The 15,723-nt window shown below is 43.7% G+C and overlaps 1 protein-coding gene across 1 annotated transcript in view; it reads right to left on the bottom strand.

Moving 5' to 3' along the window:
* Positions 1–15,723, bottom strand: part of FAT3 (FAT atypical cadherin 3) — a 462,771-nt gene that overhangs the window by 101,127 nt on the left and 345,921 nt on the right. The window contains exons 9-11 of the mRNA XM_083439019.1: positions 15,663–15,720; positions 2,289–2,564; positions 82–292 (exon numbers count right to left, since the gene is read on the bottom strand). Of these exons, the coding sequence (XP_083295145.1) occupies positions 82–292; positions 2,289–2,564; positions 15,663–15,720 (545 nt within the window). The remainder of the gene's footprint in view (positions 1–81; positions 293–2,288; positions 2,565–15,662; positions 15,721–15,723) is intronic.

Genomic DNA, 15,723 nt, shown 5'->3' with positions numbered 1-15,723 from the left:
TAATTCTATCAAAAAAATTGCATTACATTGTGTGATTTTATTACATACAACCTCACAGTGCAAAAAACCTCCCTTGCTAACCTGCTTCAATTGTGTAGATCAGCTCTGCGTTTTCGCCTTTGTCTTTGTCCAAGGCGGTGACCTGCAGAACAGCAGATCCAATGGCAGCTGATTCAAACACAGAGGCTTCGTACAAAGGGCTGGAGAAGTACGGACTGTGATCGTTGGAGTCTTCCACGTTGACAATTACCCTTGCCAAATTCCGCCGATAGGGGAACTCTTGGTCACGAACCTGGGGAGAAGGAGCAACAATCACTGGAGCACAGAGACAAACTGGTAGGGCCACAAAACCCGGTCAATGTTACATCTGGGGAAGAAGTCATGAATTCAATACTTCTTTACACATTGCCTAGTTAAACTAGGGAGTTTGGTACTGCAATGTGTAGTAACAAGTTTCTTTGGGGAATTATAGGGACAGAACTACCTAAACTGTACATAAACTTATTCATGCATGCTACTACAGAGGTAAGAATGTTACTTGCCCCCAAATGGAAAAGGTAGAAGTCCCAGCAAAGGAAGAATGGATGCAAAAACTTATGGAATATGCAAAAATGGTGAAACTTACCGGAAGAATAAGAAATCAAAGATAACAAACTTTTTATATCTGAAGAAGTGTGCATGCACACAAAAGCTTATACCCAGAACAAACTTAGTCGGTTTCTAAGGTACTGCTGGACATTTTTTTTAAAAAAAATTAAACTTTTTAAATAAAAGAATGGAAATGGTTTATTGAATATTTACAGATAAATTGCAAACAGATAAGAACATTGGCAGGATTATTGTAATAACCTGCAGTTTCGAAAGAGTATATATTTAAAGCAGATGAACAAATTAAGTTAATTTGGATATGCAGAAGATATAAAAAACCAATTTAAGGAACCGTAGAAAGAGGGGGAAGGAAGTCAAGTTTTGAAATGTTAAAATCACTGTAAAATTATTGAAATGTATAAACCTGAAAATCATGAATATAATTAAAAAAAATATATGTAGTAACAGATCCTGGCCTTGAGGGTAAAGCTATATACCTGAATAGTAGCTGGTTTGTTGAAAATACTTCGCTATCACCGTTTATTAGGTTTTGCTTCTGGAGCAGAACCAGTGTGCTAGCCATCCATCTTTTTTTCTGCTTTTTAGTTCCAGAGTTTGTACAGATACGGCACATGCATCAACTGCTCCGGTTTTAAGGACACGTTCTCACCCCCAACCAAGCTAAACAGGTCCCTGAGATGCTCCAGCATGCAGGCAAATCACAGGGCAGGAAAGAGATCCTGATGTGATTGTGCAATAGATCGTGACTAGAGAGGCAGCTGGACATTTGCAGGCTGTGAAGTTGACTATCTCCGCGCTAAATACTATGACAAGGAGAACTGAGTGAGATCCAGTCATCCCTGGAAAAAACTAGTAAAATTTCTCAGAAGGTGTGAGATGAAAGTCAAGGTTAGTTTGGAAGTTCTAACCCACTGCCAACAAACAACAATAATAATTTCTGCTCCATAATACAGTGGTACCTCGGGTTAAGAACTTAATTCGTTCTGGAGGTCTGTTCTTAACCTGAAACTGTTCTTAACCTGAAGCACTACTTTAGCTAATGGGGCCTCCCGCTGCCGCCGCCACACAATTTCTGTTCTCATCCTAAAGGAAAGTTCTTAACCTGAGGTACTATTTCTGGGTTAGTGGAGTCTGTAACCTGAAGCGTCTGTAACCTGAGGTACCACTGTATCCAGCATCCACTTCACAGCAGAACCACCCCCCCCCACACACAATTTAGGTGCATAAATCAGTGTCTTCTGCCTTGGGAAAATCCTACAGAAATGCAAGATGAATCAGAGCACTTTGCTTTCAATAACAGGGCACGGGCAAGGAGAGCGATAATCACCTTGTTTAATAGATTCTGAAAGAACTTTAAAAACTTCTCCTGAGAAACTCTTTAAGAGAGTCACCTCTGATAAAAGGCCCGGGCATTGGGAGATTATAATGTTCCTTCCGTGTTCTCCCTTAAGATGGCAAAACCATTTTGTGAGATAAAAACGCTTTCATAGTAAGCCTCACAAAGCTTCAGCACTGAAAGAACGGAACGAATAAATAAATGCATGCCAGTGGAGGGAGGAAAATTAATTACTGCTTCCTTGCCAATTTTTAAAGCCTCTGTGCTTATCAGTAGACTATAGCATACACCTATTAATAGGCACTGATTGCGCCTGAGCACACATTTAATATTCAGTTCTTACCATTACGTTTAGGATGTGCTTATCTTGGGCTTCGTGGTCTAAGCGCTCAGCGGTGTACAGAACTCCTGTGTTGGGATCCATCCTGAACTTCCTTACACTGACTGAGTCAATACTGCTATGAATGATGTAGCTGAGCTTGTGCTTCTCATCTCTGTCTATGGCTTCGACTTGCAGGATCTCAGTGTCAGGGAGGATGTCCTCAGAAATCGTGACGTCGTAACTCGGGTGGGAAAATTCTGGACCGTTATCGTTGTTGTCCAATACTTTGATGAGAACCTGCAGTATAAAAAGAGGAAAATTGGGGTTTCGTGTTGGAGAAGCAGCAAATTATACACGGATACCTGCCACATTGGCTGTTTTCAAACATATAATGATGATAGACTACGCTTACTTGCACACAAGCAAATTGCACCTGCTTCACTCCTCCCCGCTCCTATTAAGGTAAAGGTAAAGGTACCCCTGCCCGTACGGGCCAGTCTTGACAGACTCTAGGGTTGTGCGCCCATCTCACTCAAAGAGGCCGGGGGCCAGCGCTGTCCGAAGACACTTCCGGGTCACGTGGCCAGCGTGACATCGCTGCTCTGGCGAGCCAGAGCCACACACGGAAACGCCGTTTACCTTCCCGCTAGTAAGCGGTCCCTATTTATCTACTTGCACCCGGGGGTGCTTTCGAACTGCTAGGTTGGCAGGCGCTGGGACCGAACGATGGGAGCGCACCCCGTCGCGGGGATTCGAACCGCCGACCTTTTGATCAGCAAGCCCTAGGTGCTGAGGCTTTTACCCACAGCGCCACCCGCGTCCCTCCCGCTCCTATTAGGAGGAAACAAACCGCAATATCCGGCTTACAGTTCCATCCAAACTAGGATTGTGGTTTGTTTCACTCCCAGAAAACAATAATCTTCAGACCAAGTCTGATCTTGGCTGATCATTTGGACTCAGTCCTTGGAACTCTTGGCTTGAGGAAACCCCAGTGCTTTATTTAAGAAACACAGTCTCATCATGAGCTCAAGGTACAGGATACATGGTTCATAAAGCAAAGTTCTAGGATGCATCACCAGGCAGTAGAAAAGACACAGTGTCTTTGCAAAGTCTGGAGGAGTGTGAATTTCACAGGATGGTTGCGTTTCAGTTACCACATGGTTTCAGAAAGTGCAAAATAGGTAGGTTTGCCTTTAAACTAGAAGATTCTCCCCCATCCCTATAGACTAACCATTCCAATAAGTCTGTGGGGAAGCTTTGGCAGGCCACAATAAAGCACATAAAATAGATGTATGTGACCGTTCCAAGGTTAAGTCCCATTCAGTTCAATAGGGAATCGACAGGTGTAGGATTGCACTGTAAAGAAATCATCCCTTCATTCCCTACTTGTTTCATATCTGAGAAAGGAACCGTATATGAGACTTAAGTTGTCTGGCGCCCGAGGTTACTTGCCTGGCTGCAAAGCAGCACATGAAGGTGTTAGCTTGCCTTGTACCAAGTCAGACCAACAAGACATAAGAAGAGCTTGCTGGATCAGGCCAATGGCCCATCTCGTCAAGCATCCTGCTCTCACAGTGGCTAACCAGATGGCTGCGGGAAACCGACAAGCAGGAACTGAGCACAAGGACACTCTGCTGTCCAGTGGCTTCCATAAACTGCTATTCGAAAGTGTTACTGCCTCCAACTGTGAAGGCGCAGGTATCATGGCTAGTTGCCATCAACAGCCTTTTCCTCCATGGATTTTAATGCCATCTAAGTTAGTGGACAGGGACATGGGTGGTGCTGTGGGTTAAGCCACAGAGCCTAGGACTTGCTGATCAGAAGGTCAACGCTTCAAATCCCCGTGATGGGGTGAGCTCCCGTTGCTCGGTCCCTGCTCCTGCCAACCTAGCAGTTCGAAAGCACGTCAAAGTGCAAGTAGATAAATAGGTACCGCTCCGGTGGGAAGGTAAACGGCATTTCCGGCACTGCTCTGGTTTGCCAGAAGCGGGTTAGTCATGCCGGCCACATGACCCGGAAGCTGTAAGCCGGCTCCCTTGGCCAGTAAAGCGAGATGAGCGCCGCAACCCCAGAGTCGGTCATGACTGGACCTAATGGTCAGGGGTCCCTTTACCTTTACCTTAAGTTAGTGGACATCACTGCTTCCTGTGGGATCGAGTTCCATAGTTCAACTACGCACCGCATGAATAAATACTATTAAAAAATCTGCCCTGACTCTTCCAACAACTAACTTCACTGGATATCTATAAGTTCTGGTCTTACGAGAGAGGAAGAAAAAACTTTTCTCCATCCACATTCTTCACGCCATGCACCATGTTATAAACGTCTATACTGAGAAGATGCTGATCTCCAGGATTTCAGATGGGGCTCTTCCAACTCAGCTGAAGATGCCAGGCATCAAACCCTGCAAAGGATGTGCTATACCACGGGGTATAATGTAGTGAAGGGAGAACAGACCGTGGTTCAAATGCCTCTCTTCCACCGTATTCTAAAGCACCGCTGCAGCAAAAAGTTTATTCGATGCTCCACCAGATGAATCGCTGACTTCTGTAAAGATTTTTTTCTGAATGAATTGCCTGCCACTTCACCCCTGCCTCGTTCGGCTGCTTGTGTAGATGAGGTCGGCGTGGCCACCATCTTATTACTACCTCCATCAACAATGTGAGCCATTATAAAGCTACTGGAAGCACTCAGCAGCTGTTTTGCCTGACACAGGTTCAGTCAAGATGAGGAGAGTGTGAGCTCTGGAAAAATCCGAAGGGCAGAAGGAGCTAATGAAAAACAACTCACCACCCCCACACTTTTTAAGTGTGCGTAGGGGGTAGAGGGGTGGGTGGAGAGGATGTCTACTCGAACGCGTTTACAAGGCTTCAGTCTGAGCCCAGTCACTTACACCCACACTTCTCGTTTTAATGGAGGAAAAGATTTACTTATAAGCTATTATGATAGTATTTTATGAAAAGAGGTTGCCCTCGGAGAGACATGAAACATTAGCTTTCCGCGACGTTAGTGAGACGTTTGCTGAATGCTTTACCAGAAAGTGCGTAAACAATTCCCAAAAAATTGCCTGTAATGACCTATCCTGGGAACAGTCTAGAAGGCAGTTGCAATAAAATTCCCTCTAAGTTAAGACTATATTGCATGTTGCTTAGGGTAGGCTTGGGATGGAGTCGTTTCTGTGAGCTTTACACGGCTGGGGGAACAGAAGAGGGAAGACGGGGTACCCAGATTTGCTGAAGATGGAGGCAGCAGTAGAAACAATGGATACCCTGTAAAATCCGAATTGCTAATGATTACAAATATCCCTTGCATGCTATGGCTTGGGATACTCACTGGGATACTCTGTTGGCCTTAGGAAAACAAGGAATGGTAGAAATCATTAAAACTGAGCACACTGTTGGGAACTTAGGTTGCTAAACAACAACAGCAGCAACAACAACAGCCACAATAATAATATGGAAAGTTAAGAATGAAAGGTCTAATTCTGGTTTGTTGGGTCTAAAGTAATGCCCCTTTCTATGCATATGATGCATGACTTTATGTCTAATGACACCAACACGGCATAAACATACATTGTGGCTGCCATACACGATGCCCACGAACCTGAGTAAGTCCCAATTAATTTAATGAGTATTCTGAGAATACATGCACAGACCTCCTATATGTATTTTTAAAAGCTGCGATGTATCTGAGATGGACCAATGCATCCCAGAGGACAGGAATCAAAATTATTACTTTGCCACATTTAAGGAAGAGATTGTGGGTGGGTGGGGAGCTTACATTGAGCTGTGTGTTCCCACAGCATTCTTACAACAATCCTCTATAGCAGATTAGGCTCAAGGTCACCTGGCAACCTCAATCACAGAATCATGAAATAGTAGAGTTGGAAGGGACAATCTAGTCCAACCCGCTGCAATGCAGGAATCTCAACTAAAGCATCAATGTAGGAGCACCTCCATCGTTCTGCCTGGACACTGAGGTCCAGCACCGAGGGCCTTCTGCGGTTCCCTCGCTGCGAGAAGCCAAGTTACAGGGAACCAGGTAGAGGGCCTTCTCGGTGGTGGCACCCGCCCTGTGGAACGCCCTCCCACCAGATGTCAAAGAGAAAAATAACTACCAAACTTTTAGAAGAAATCTGAAGGCAGCCCTAATTAGGGAAGCTTTTAATGTTTAATAGCTTAGTGTATTTTAATGTTTTGTTCGAAGCCGCCCAGAGTGGCTGGGGAAACTCAGGCAGATGGGCGGGGAATGAATGAATGAATGAATAAATAAATAAATAAATAAATAAAAATAATTACCAGGAATTCAAACAGTCATGTTGTATGAAGCTACCTTATACAAAGTCCATCTTATTGGTCCATCTATCCCAGCATGCCTTCTATTTGACTCCTGGAACGGTTTGAAAACCACGGTACGGCTTCCGATTGGCTGCAGGAGCTTCCTGCACTGAGTCGGAAGCCATGGAAGCCGCGTCGGACATTTGGCTTCCAAAAAATGTTTGCAAATCGGAACACTCACTTCTGGGTTTCCGGTGTTCGGGAGCTGATTTGTTCGGGAGCCAAGCCATTCGACAACCAAGGTACCACTGTAACGTTTATTATCCCTTTTAGTAGTAGTGAAAATACAGTGGTGCCCCGCAAGACAAAATTAATTCGTTCTGCGAGTTTTTTCATTCTACGAGTTTTTCGTCTTGCGAAGCACCAATGTGTATTGACGGTTTCCCATAGGAATGCATTGGCGGTTTAAAAAAAAAAGGCGCAAGACGTTTCGTCTTGCGAAGCAAGCCCATAGGGAAATCTGTCTTGTGAAGCACCTCAGAAAATGGAAAACTCTTTCGTCTTGCGAGTTTTCCGTCTTCCGAGGCATTCGTCTTGCGGGGCACCACTGTACAAGGAAACCAATCTGGATAAGAAGCCGGCACAGTCCTGATGCAGATTGTTCCCCTCCCCTGCACACTTGTTATTTGAATTTGGAGAAAATGAGGGATTCCCCCCCTCCCCAATTCAAAAGGCATTCACACAATTGCTAATTGCATAAACAGCATCACGTCTAGCTTGGCCCTGATGTAAAAGCCTTAACATTTTAAATGTCATAAGCTCCCATTTTCACATGAATATTGTTTTAGTTCAGGGGAATTGGTCCTGCTGGGGAGATTTTTTTTAAATCACACACAGAAGATTAATTGCAAGTCTACAGGGAAAAACAAAACCAGCGTGTGCTCACTTCAGAACGTTTGTTGCCCAAATATTGCAAGAATCGACTGTTTAATGGGCTATCCAAAAGCTTTACTCCACCAGAGAAAAATACTAGGAAAAAAATGAGAAAATATATAAACATATCACATAATGTATATTTATGCATGTGTGTGTGAGAAGGGGGGGGGGGCAGGGCTTATCCATACTTACCTTTGCTTTGCTCTTTCCAGGCATGGTTCACATTTTAAAGTTGTGTGCCAAAATACCCTTTTTTTAAATCCAGAGCTTTCCCTGCAAAAATCCGCTCTCTATAGCTCAATCGGAGCAAACAGCAATCTGCAGAAAGCCCAAATTAATGTTTGCACCAATTGAGCACTAAAGAGAAGGCTTTTGCAGGGAAAGCTCTAGGGCAAAACAAGCAAACAACTCAGACACTGAGCTTTTTAGTGCAGACTTGTGCCTAGTAAGAGTGGCGCAATAGGCAAATGTGGAAAAGGCCAGAATGAGAGGGAAGAGAGGATGGATATGCAGACAGAGGTCTTATGGCTACTGGTCCACATCAATCTGTTAGGGGGAGATTACTTGTTAATATCCCAGAATGATAAGTCAACGTGGACTAACTGCTAGGAGATGTTTTCCTTCCACCAGGAACTGTTGAGGGTTTTGAAGGAAACAGAAAAGTTTGTGTGTGTGTGTGTGTGTGTGTGTGTGTGTGTGAGAGAGAGAGAGAGAGAGAGAGAGAGAGAGAGAGGGAGGGAGGGAGGAAACAGGATGCAGAAACACACCTGGAGGATGGTTCGGAAAAGGTAAGAGAGTAAACTGCATCAATGTCTGGATGCAAGCAAGGCATCAGCTGGATTTGGGAACCAGAGAAGTAATTATGATGCTCAAGTAACATGACTACAGGCTGTTTGACTGACACACACACACACACACACACACACACAATTCCTCTTCCTACTCAGAGAGAAAGTGTTGCTTCCACCTTCCTACCTAGAATGCAGCAAAGCATTTGTCTCCTACTTCTATTAGGCATCAGAGTAGAGAGCAGAAGAGTTGTGCTTTCTGCCAGGAAGAGAAGGAGCTTGGAAAGCCATGTTGCCTATACCCAAATTCATGCCAAACAGTCTCCTTTGAGAACTTCAGCTCACCTGCTTATATACCTCTGCCTCTTCCAAACTGACTGCAGTCCACTATTCCTCATTCCTTCCTCTTCCTGCCTGCAGACCAGCTACAAATCTTGGGGTTCTTCTTCTGATTTCATTTCTATGCTCTGAGCTGACTCTGTAATTCATCCCATCTCTTGCCTTTGCTCTCAGAAAAAGCCTCTTGAATATTGACATGCTCGTGGCAACAGGGAGCTTTCCTTGTTCCTCGACTCAAATTTCGGCCCTGACCCATAAACAGATTGGGCGCAGTTCTCTTGATCATGACAAACAACAACTAAATCAAACTAATATACAATTAATTCAGTGCTGCTAGTGTGGGCAGCTCTGAAAGATAAACAGTGAGCAGAAGGCGAGTAGACCAGGAGCTGCTCCAACGCGCTTGAATTTTACAGAGGTTCATCCTGGTATGCTTACGCTTTCAGAAAGAAAGAAAAAAAAATGTCACGGGGAAATGTTAACGCTTGTGTTCTGCCAAGTGCCAATGGGCTCTGAAAGTTTCAGTTTGTTGCAGAATTCCTCCTTAATTCAGTTTCTGCAAGGTTAGTCACTCTGGTACAGCCTCATTTATCAACACACACTGGAGAACATGAGGTTTGGTTCACAAGAGCAATGTGTCTGTTACAGAAGGCAGCATAAAATCCATAGTTCTTGAGGGCAGGTCTCTCAGAGGAAGAGCAGAGCCAGGCTCAACTGTTTGAGGTGTGCTTTTGTGCGCCAATGAATGCAGAATTTCGAGGGCTGTGTGTATATGGGCTCTTTTGACCCTATCCAATTTTTATTTGCAGGTCCTGGGTTCAGGGTCCATTGTGGGCTCAAGCCCAGTACATATAAGATGCAAAAGCATTTCCCCTCAGTCTGCATCAGGCTGTTCAGAACTTTGGACAATGGGGAGACCTCATGTTTTTCCAGTGTGGCAAATTATCTTGTCAACAGTGAGTATTCCCTCTCACCCCCTGAACCTCCGACAAAAGACCTGCTTATAGGAAGGGAACAATTTCTCCTTTTTGTTGTTGTTTAGTCATGTCCAACTCTTCGTGACCCCATGGACCAGAGCATGCCAGGCACTCCTGTCTTCCACTGCCTCCCGCAGTTTGGTCAGACTCATGTTTGTAGCTTCGAGAACACTGTCCAACCATCTCGTCCTCTGTCGTCCCCTTCTCCTTGTGCCCTCCTTCTTTCCCAACATCAGGGTCTTTTCCAGGGTGTCTTCTCTTCTCATGAGGTGGCCAAAGTATTGGAGCCTCAGCTTCAGGATCTGTCCTTCCAGTGAGCACTCAGGGCTGATTTCCTTCAGAATGGAGAGGTTTGATCTTCTTGCAGTCTATGGGACTCTCAAGAGTCTCCTCCAGCACCATAATTCAAAAGTATCAATTCTTTGGCGTTCCTGGTAAAAAGGGGAGTTGCTCTTCCTCTGGTGGTTTTTTTTGGGGGGAGGAGGGACTTTACCAAGGAGACGTGGTTTAAAATTGTAGCCAGATATTATGTCACTGGGTTGCAAGCCAACTTATTTTTTAAATGATGGTTTTATTGTTTTATTAATACTAGTTTTGTTTTACAGATCTGGAAGCCACACTGGGTCTATGCATCCAAGAAGAGTGGGCAAGAATTATAGCAACAAAAATAGTTGCATTAGGCCCATGGATTTTAATGGCAAATAGCCGTGAAAGAACGAACTGGGTTAGCAGACAAGCAGTGCAGAAGGAGACAAACAGTCCATTTGCTTGTAGGTTCTCAGTTGGCATTGTTGATGCTCTACCATTTTGTTAGAAAAGATACTCAGAATAGGCTTGGTATACCTGAATATCAGAGAATGAAAGGCACAGCTTAAAAATCTATTGTATAATCCTTTCATTGTGCAGAACTGACTGCCCAGGACAACTGAGATGCCCACCAAATGACGAGACTGAAATGTTCAACATGGCCCAGTTTTCTATTCTGAGCTCACATTTTTCGAACACTGAAAGAGAGAAGGGAGTCGTGTGCTGGTTGTTGCTGCCAAAGTGCTCCAGTCTGGAGAGAGTCTTTTCCTTACTGCTATTCCTAGGGGGGTGGCAACTTGCAGCACCCACCTTCCATACAGACGATTCAAGGTTACAAAGATGCCATGCAAACCTAAGCATGCTTATTCCGAAATAAATCCCACTAAGCTCGGAGGAACTTGCTCGCTAGTAGGGATGTTACAGAATTCTGATGAAAACAGAAATTGGAGTGGAAATCACCAATGTTCGCTTATTTGCTTGTCAAGACCTCCCCAGCTACCCCAGGAGAATAAGGACACAAGGACACAGAATTTTAGGTTAATGTTAGGAGTTGTGCCATGGTTTCAATCAGCCCAGGCCACACACCCGAAGTGGCCGGGATCTCCCCCAGTGTGACGTGGGACGCCGTCCCGCCCCCACGCTGAGAGGAGTGGCCAGGAGGCCTGATCGCAACCCAGCCCCACAAAAAGGTGGAGCCGATATATCCCACAAATGTAACAGAAATCAATCCAGCAAATACAGTTGTTGTTTGCAGACTGCAAGCAATAGATGACAATACGGAATTAATGATGCTCTTTCTTCCGATCTGAATTGTGTTTCCTTTCATCTGAAATGAATGGTGCAGACTTACATGATTAAAGTGTTTCTCCATAACGGACAGCGAGAGGAATAACATAGTTTTTGTTGGAAGCTAAATTGCAGCGGAACAGAAACAGCGCTGCATGCAATGAATGAAGGAAGAATGTAAATCAATACCTCCTTTTATCCCTACTTGCTAGAAAACGGGTTTAGAATTGCAGCCAGACAGTCATGCTCCCAGACCCCTGGGATCTTCTGATTCTAAGATTCATTACCTCCAGCTATTCCTAATTCAAACATCCTTGGTAAGCAAAGCTGCTAAGATGGCCATTAAACCACACAACATCTGTAATGTGGACAGAGTGAGTACTAAACCACTGGACCATTTCTGCTCACACTGTTAAGGCCTGTTTTTCACAAAGAGCAGCTGCACCCCCTGTGCACACACAAAATTCCTGAACACAGAAAAATGGAAATCTTGGAGGTCAGTCTCAATACCGAGATGTCTCCTTCCATCAGCAAACAGGCAGGGTCTTAATTAGAAGATTCTACCTGTGGAAGGGGCCATTTCATTCTCATCAGACCACCTGGTAGAGCAAGAACAATTGGGGAAAACTAGGTGTCAGAGAGAAGGATTCTAGTTCTGCCCTCTCCCTGACATACTAGTTTTCTATGTGTGTGGGAATTTATTCTCTCCTCCCATTACCCCCATGGAAGAGCAATTCCATTCATATCAATTCACACATCCAATCTCAAGTGATATAGTCAGGATACAGGTATATGACCTCACTGGATGTTTGAGAGAACTAGATCCAAGAGGCCTCATTTACAGTCAAGGGATGTTGCCTAAGTATAAAAGATTTCCTTTTCCCTGCTTACTTCCGATTTCCCACAGTTAAAGCACTTCCAAATAAAGGCTCTTTGAGGCCCCTGAGCTTATAAATTAGCAAAGCAACACTCAAAGCATTAGCAAAGATGTTCTACTCAGGGGGTGGGGAATCGGCAGCTGAAAAGACCCGAAGAAATACAGCTAAATCAAAGCAAATTAAAAACCCAGAGTAGGCGAGTCTCTTCCAAAGCGGGATCCAATGTTGCCCATCAGAAATACCTTTGGGTTTGGCCAAAAATGCATCTGAATAAAAAAAAAAATGTGATGTGCCAAGAACAATTACATTGGCCTTTGAAGCAAAACGTTGTGGTGGTATAGCAGTCCAATCCGAATCATGTCTACTCAGATGTAAATCCTATTGAATTCAAGGGGGGTACTCCCAGGTAAGTGGGGTTAGGATTGCAGCCTTAATACTTATTAAATAGCTGAGTTCTACAGGGAGTTTTGGAGGAAGATGATATGACAAGAGGGAGTAAGAGACCCACTGATCTAATATTGCTTCCAATATGGTTTTCACTAGACAAGCTGGATCATGAATCTGTGGAGGCTTCCTTCACATTTTAGAACCCATAAAGGTCCAGGGAAGGAATCATCTCCATGAATATAGGGGGCTTCAAACTCAAGTGGTTCACCCTCCAACTTCTGAAGGGCTACTAGAATGGAAACGTGGGGAGTGGATCTGCCCAACTCCTGTGCTTTGAGGACCTAGGCTAAGGTGGGAGCACCATGCATGGAAAAGCAATTCCCAACCAAAAATGCTAGACTAGCGGGGGGGGGGGGGGCAGCGGCTTTGCCTCTTGATTCTAGGCTTCTTCACACATTACACTGAACACATGTACAAGCACTATTTACACCTGGTACAAGTGTGTACAACTGTTGATCTGCACAGGTTGTACACAAGTTCACAGATTATCTCCATTTCTTATACGTGAATAACTGTTCAGCTGTCAGGTACACAGGTTGTACATTTGTTGACTGCAGCTTGTGAACACCCCTTCTATAAACTAAGTCTGGGAGTCACTTCCCCATTCCCACAAATTTGTAACAACTAATTAAGATGTTCCTTTTAGACCTCTTGGATGAGACTGAGTTTTGAAATTTTGCAAAGTGCTCTGACAATTTAATGGAAGGGAGAAATATAAATCCATGACATAACACATACATACACTTATCACAATGATGAAGCTTCATTTTTTAAAATTAATACAGCGCTACTAATATGCAACATGAATTTGCCATCCTTTCCCCAAACATTCCCATAAGAAGTGTGTGGACACATCAATGCAATCTGCATTGTGCCACATGCAGGCTTTACACCAAATGATTATCACAGATGTGCGGCAAGCTCTTGATTTCCCTTTATGCACACGAGCTCGGAGTTACGTTCAAGCAGCAGAAGAGATGAAGCTGCCCCGTTCCCACCATTTCTGGAAAAAAAAGGTACAAGCCAAGACATCCCGAGGCAATTACACACACAAAAATAAAGCAAAATAATGGCGCGCGCACAAACCCAGCCTTCCGTAAATTACTGCATGCCCTCAGGCTGTGATGAATCGGGCTCAGAAAAACTCAGAAAGCCCATTGCTGGCGTGGTCCTCCTGGCTCAATCTTTGTTAAAGTTAATCAATCTGACAGGTACCTTCATACTCACATGCGGATAATAAATCAAGTAAATCAACGTTTTCCCCACTGCCACCGTTCAGCTTGAAGTCCCAGCAAAATCCACATTAAGATGGATCTTTTCTGGCATTAAAGCATTGGTGGCGGCTATCTGTCCACAAAGAGAGTGTGATGGCTGAAGACAACTGATTAACACAAATATAATATTTCAAAGTAGTCGCTTGGGGAGTCAAGTTGCTTCATACACACACACACACACACACACACACACACACTTGACTTCTACCATTCCCCCCAGACCTCTCCTTGAATTTATAGAGAAGGGCTTAGTGCCTCCTAAAGTATCCTGAGTTTTTCTGGTAAGCTGCCATCAAAGCTAACACACAAGTAACATAACCCCTGTGTGAATTTTAAGCCACGGTCATTTGATTCCCTTTACTAAGGTAGTAATGGGCTATGCGGAGAAGCTGGGGAGGGAGAAAAGGAAGTCATAATGGTTTTTAGGAGGCAAGGGGAAAACAACCGTGTAATAGATGGGCAACAGTGTTGGAACTAAAGCTGTTCAGCAGATCCACACCACTGATCACATTACTGAATAATAATAATAATTATAAAACAAGCTCTGGCGTTTCTACAATGCTTTTTACCACCTCCAACTACATAGCGGACATGCTGCCAAGGCAAGAATAAAAAAAACCTGAAGATGAGCAGGTGCTATTATGGAATGAAGATGAAATATGGTTTCATTCCATGGGTTGGAGCTCAGCTGTCTGGTGGACAAGTCTAACTGTGACACAAGAGGGAAATTTAGGAGATGTAATATATATATATATATATATATATATATATATATATATATATATATATATATATTACAAAGAAGAGAACTGACATATTGGATGATTTCTTATAGCCACCCACTTCCCCCAGAATCATGTTTTGGGGTTTTTCTTTTGGCAAGTATCATTGGAAGTGCAGGTGTCTTAAAGCATAAAAAGGGAATAGGCTACAGGCTGGGAGATGCTTAAGGGTCATCAAGAGATCTGCCATTGATACTTTCCTAGGGATGGGTTTCATCCAGGCATATGGCCATATGGACAAACAAAAGGAGTTATTTCCCCCCCTCCCCACATCAACTTAATTTGTTGCACAAGAGGCCTTAATCTGTTCCCAACTTTTGCTCAAGTATGTTGCTCACTTGAAGCTGTCCATGGTCCAGCAGCCTTGCATTTTCCCTTGTGTTTCTGAAATTGGACCAGAACACGAGAACTGAGGACCCACCAGGAGGCAAGGTTGAGGAGCAAACAAAAAGTCAGTGAATGAATAGCTAAGGATGCAGGGAACACGCCAGAGATCAAGAAGACCTCCATAAAACATTTTTGCCCTATATTGGATGGAAGGCAGGTTTATAAATGTACAACTGAATGAGCAAATGGCTGAATCACTTCATTGTTAGTAATAGTAATACCTTCACAATGGATGGATAGATTTTCTGTTTCTGGTCCAATAAGTTTTGCACTTGTTCATTCAATAGCCTGTTTCATCCACTTCTGAATTAAGCTGTGGGTTTTGTTTCTAAAAGTACTGTTTAAATATGTGTTTTATCACAAACTACATATTTAAATAACAGATTTCATCTCAGCGTGTGCATTTCCAAAAGCGCCTTACTCTAAAATGCACATTTTGAATACATTTCGCTAAGTCTTTTTGCACTGAGAATTATATTGCAAAATTTGGTGAAGTGCAAAATTTGAGTAACAGTTTTATTCTACTCTGCACATCAACCCAGGAGGTGACGAACAGATTGTTGGAATCCACAGAATTCAAAGGAACAAGATGCACAGCTTAAAACTGACATATGTGAAATGGTCTGAGATTCTTAAACGGCACTATTTTATATGATGCACTTGAAATAATTTGCAATTCCTGCAAAACAAAGCAGAAACTGACGTGATATGCCTTACCTGAGTGCTTGCCACATTTGTGCCATCAGTGACTTCCACAGTCATGTTGTACACGGACCTC

Source organism: Podarcis tiliguerta (assembly GCF_965153285.1).
Source record: "Podarcis tiliguerta genome assembly, chromosome: 4".
Taxonomy (NCBI): Eukaryota; Metazoa; Chordata; class Lepidosauria; order Squamata; family Lacertidae; genus Podarcis; species Podarcis tiliguerta.
Note: the sequence above shows the minus strand (reverse complement) of the source record. Positions and strands in the feature narration are given on the sequence as shown.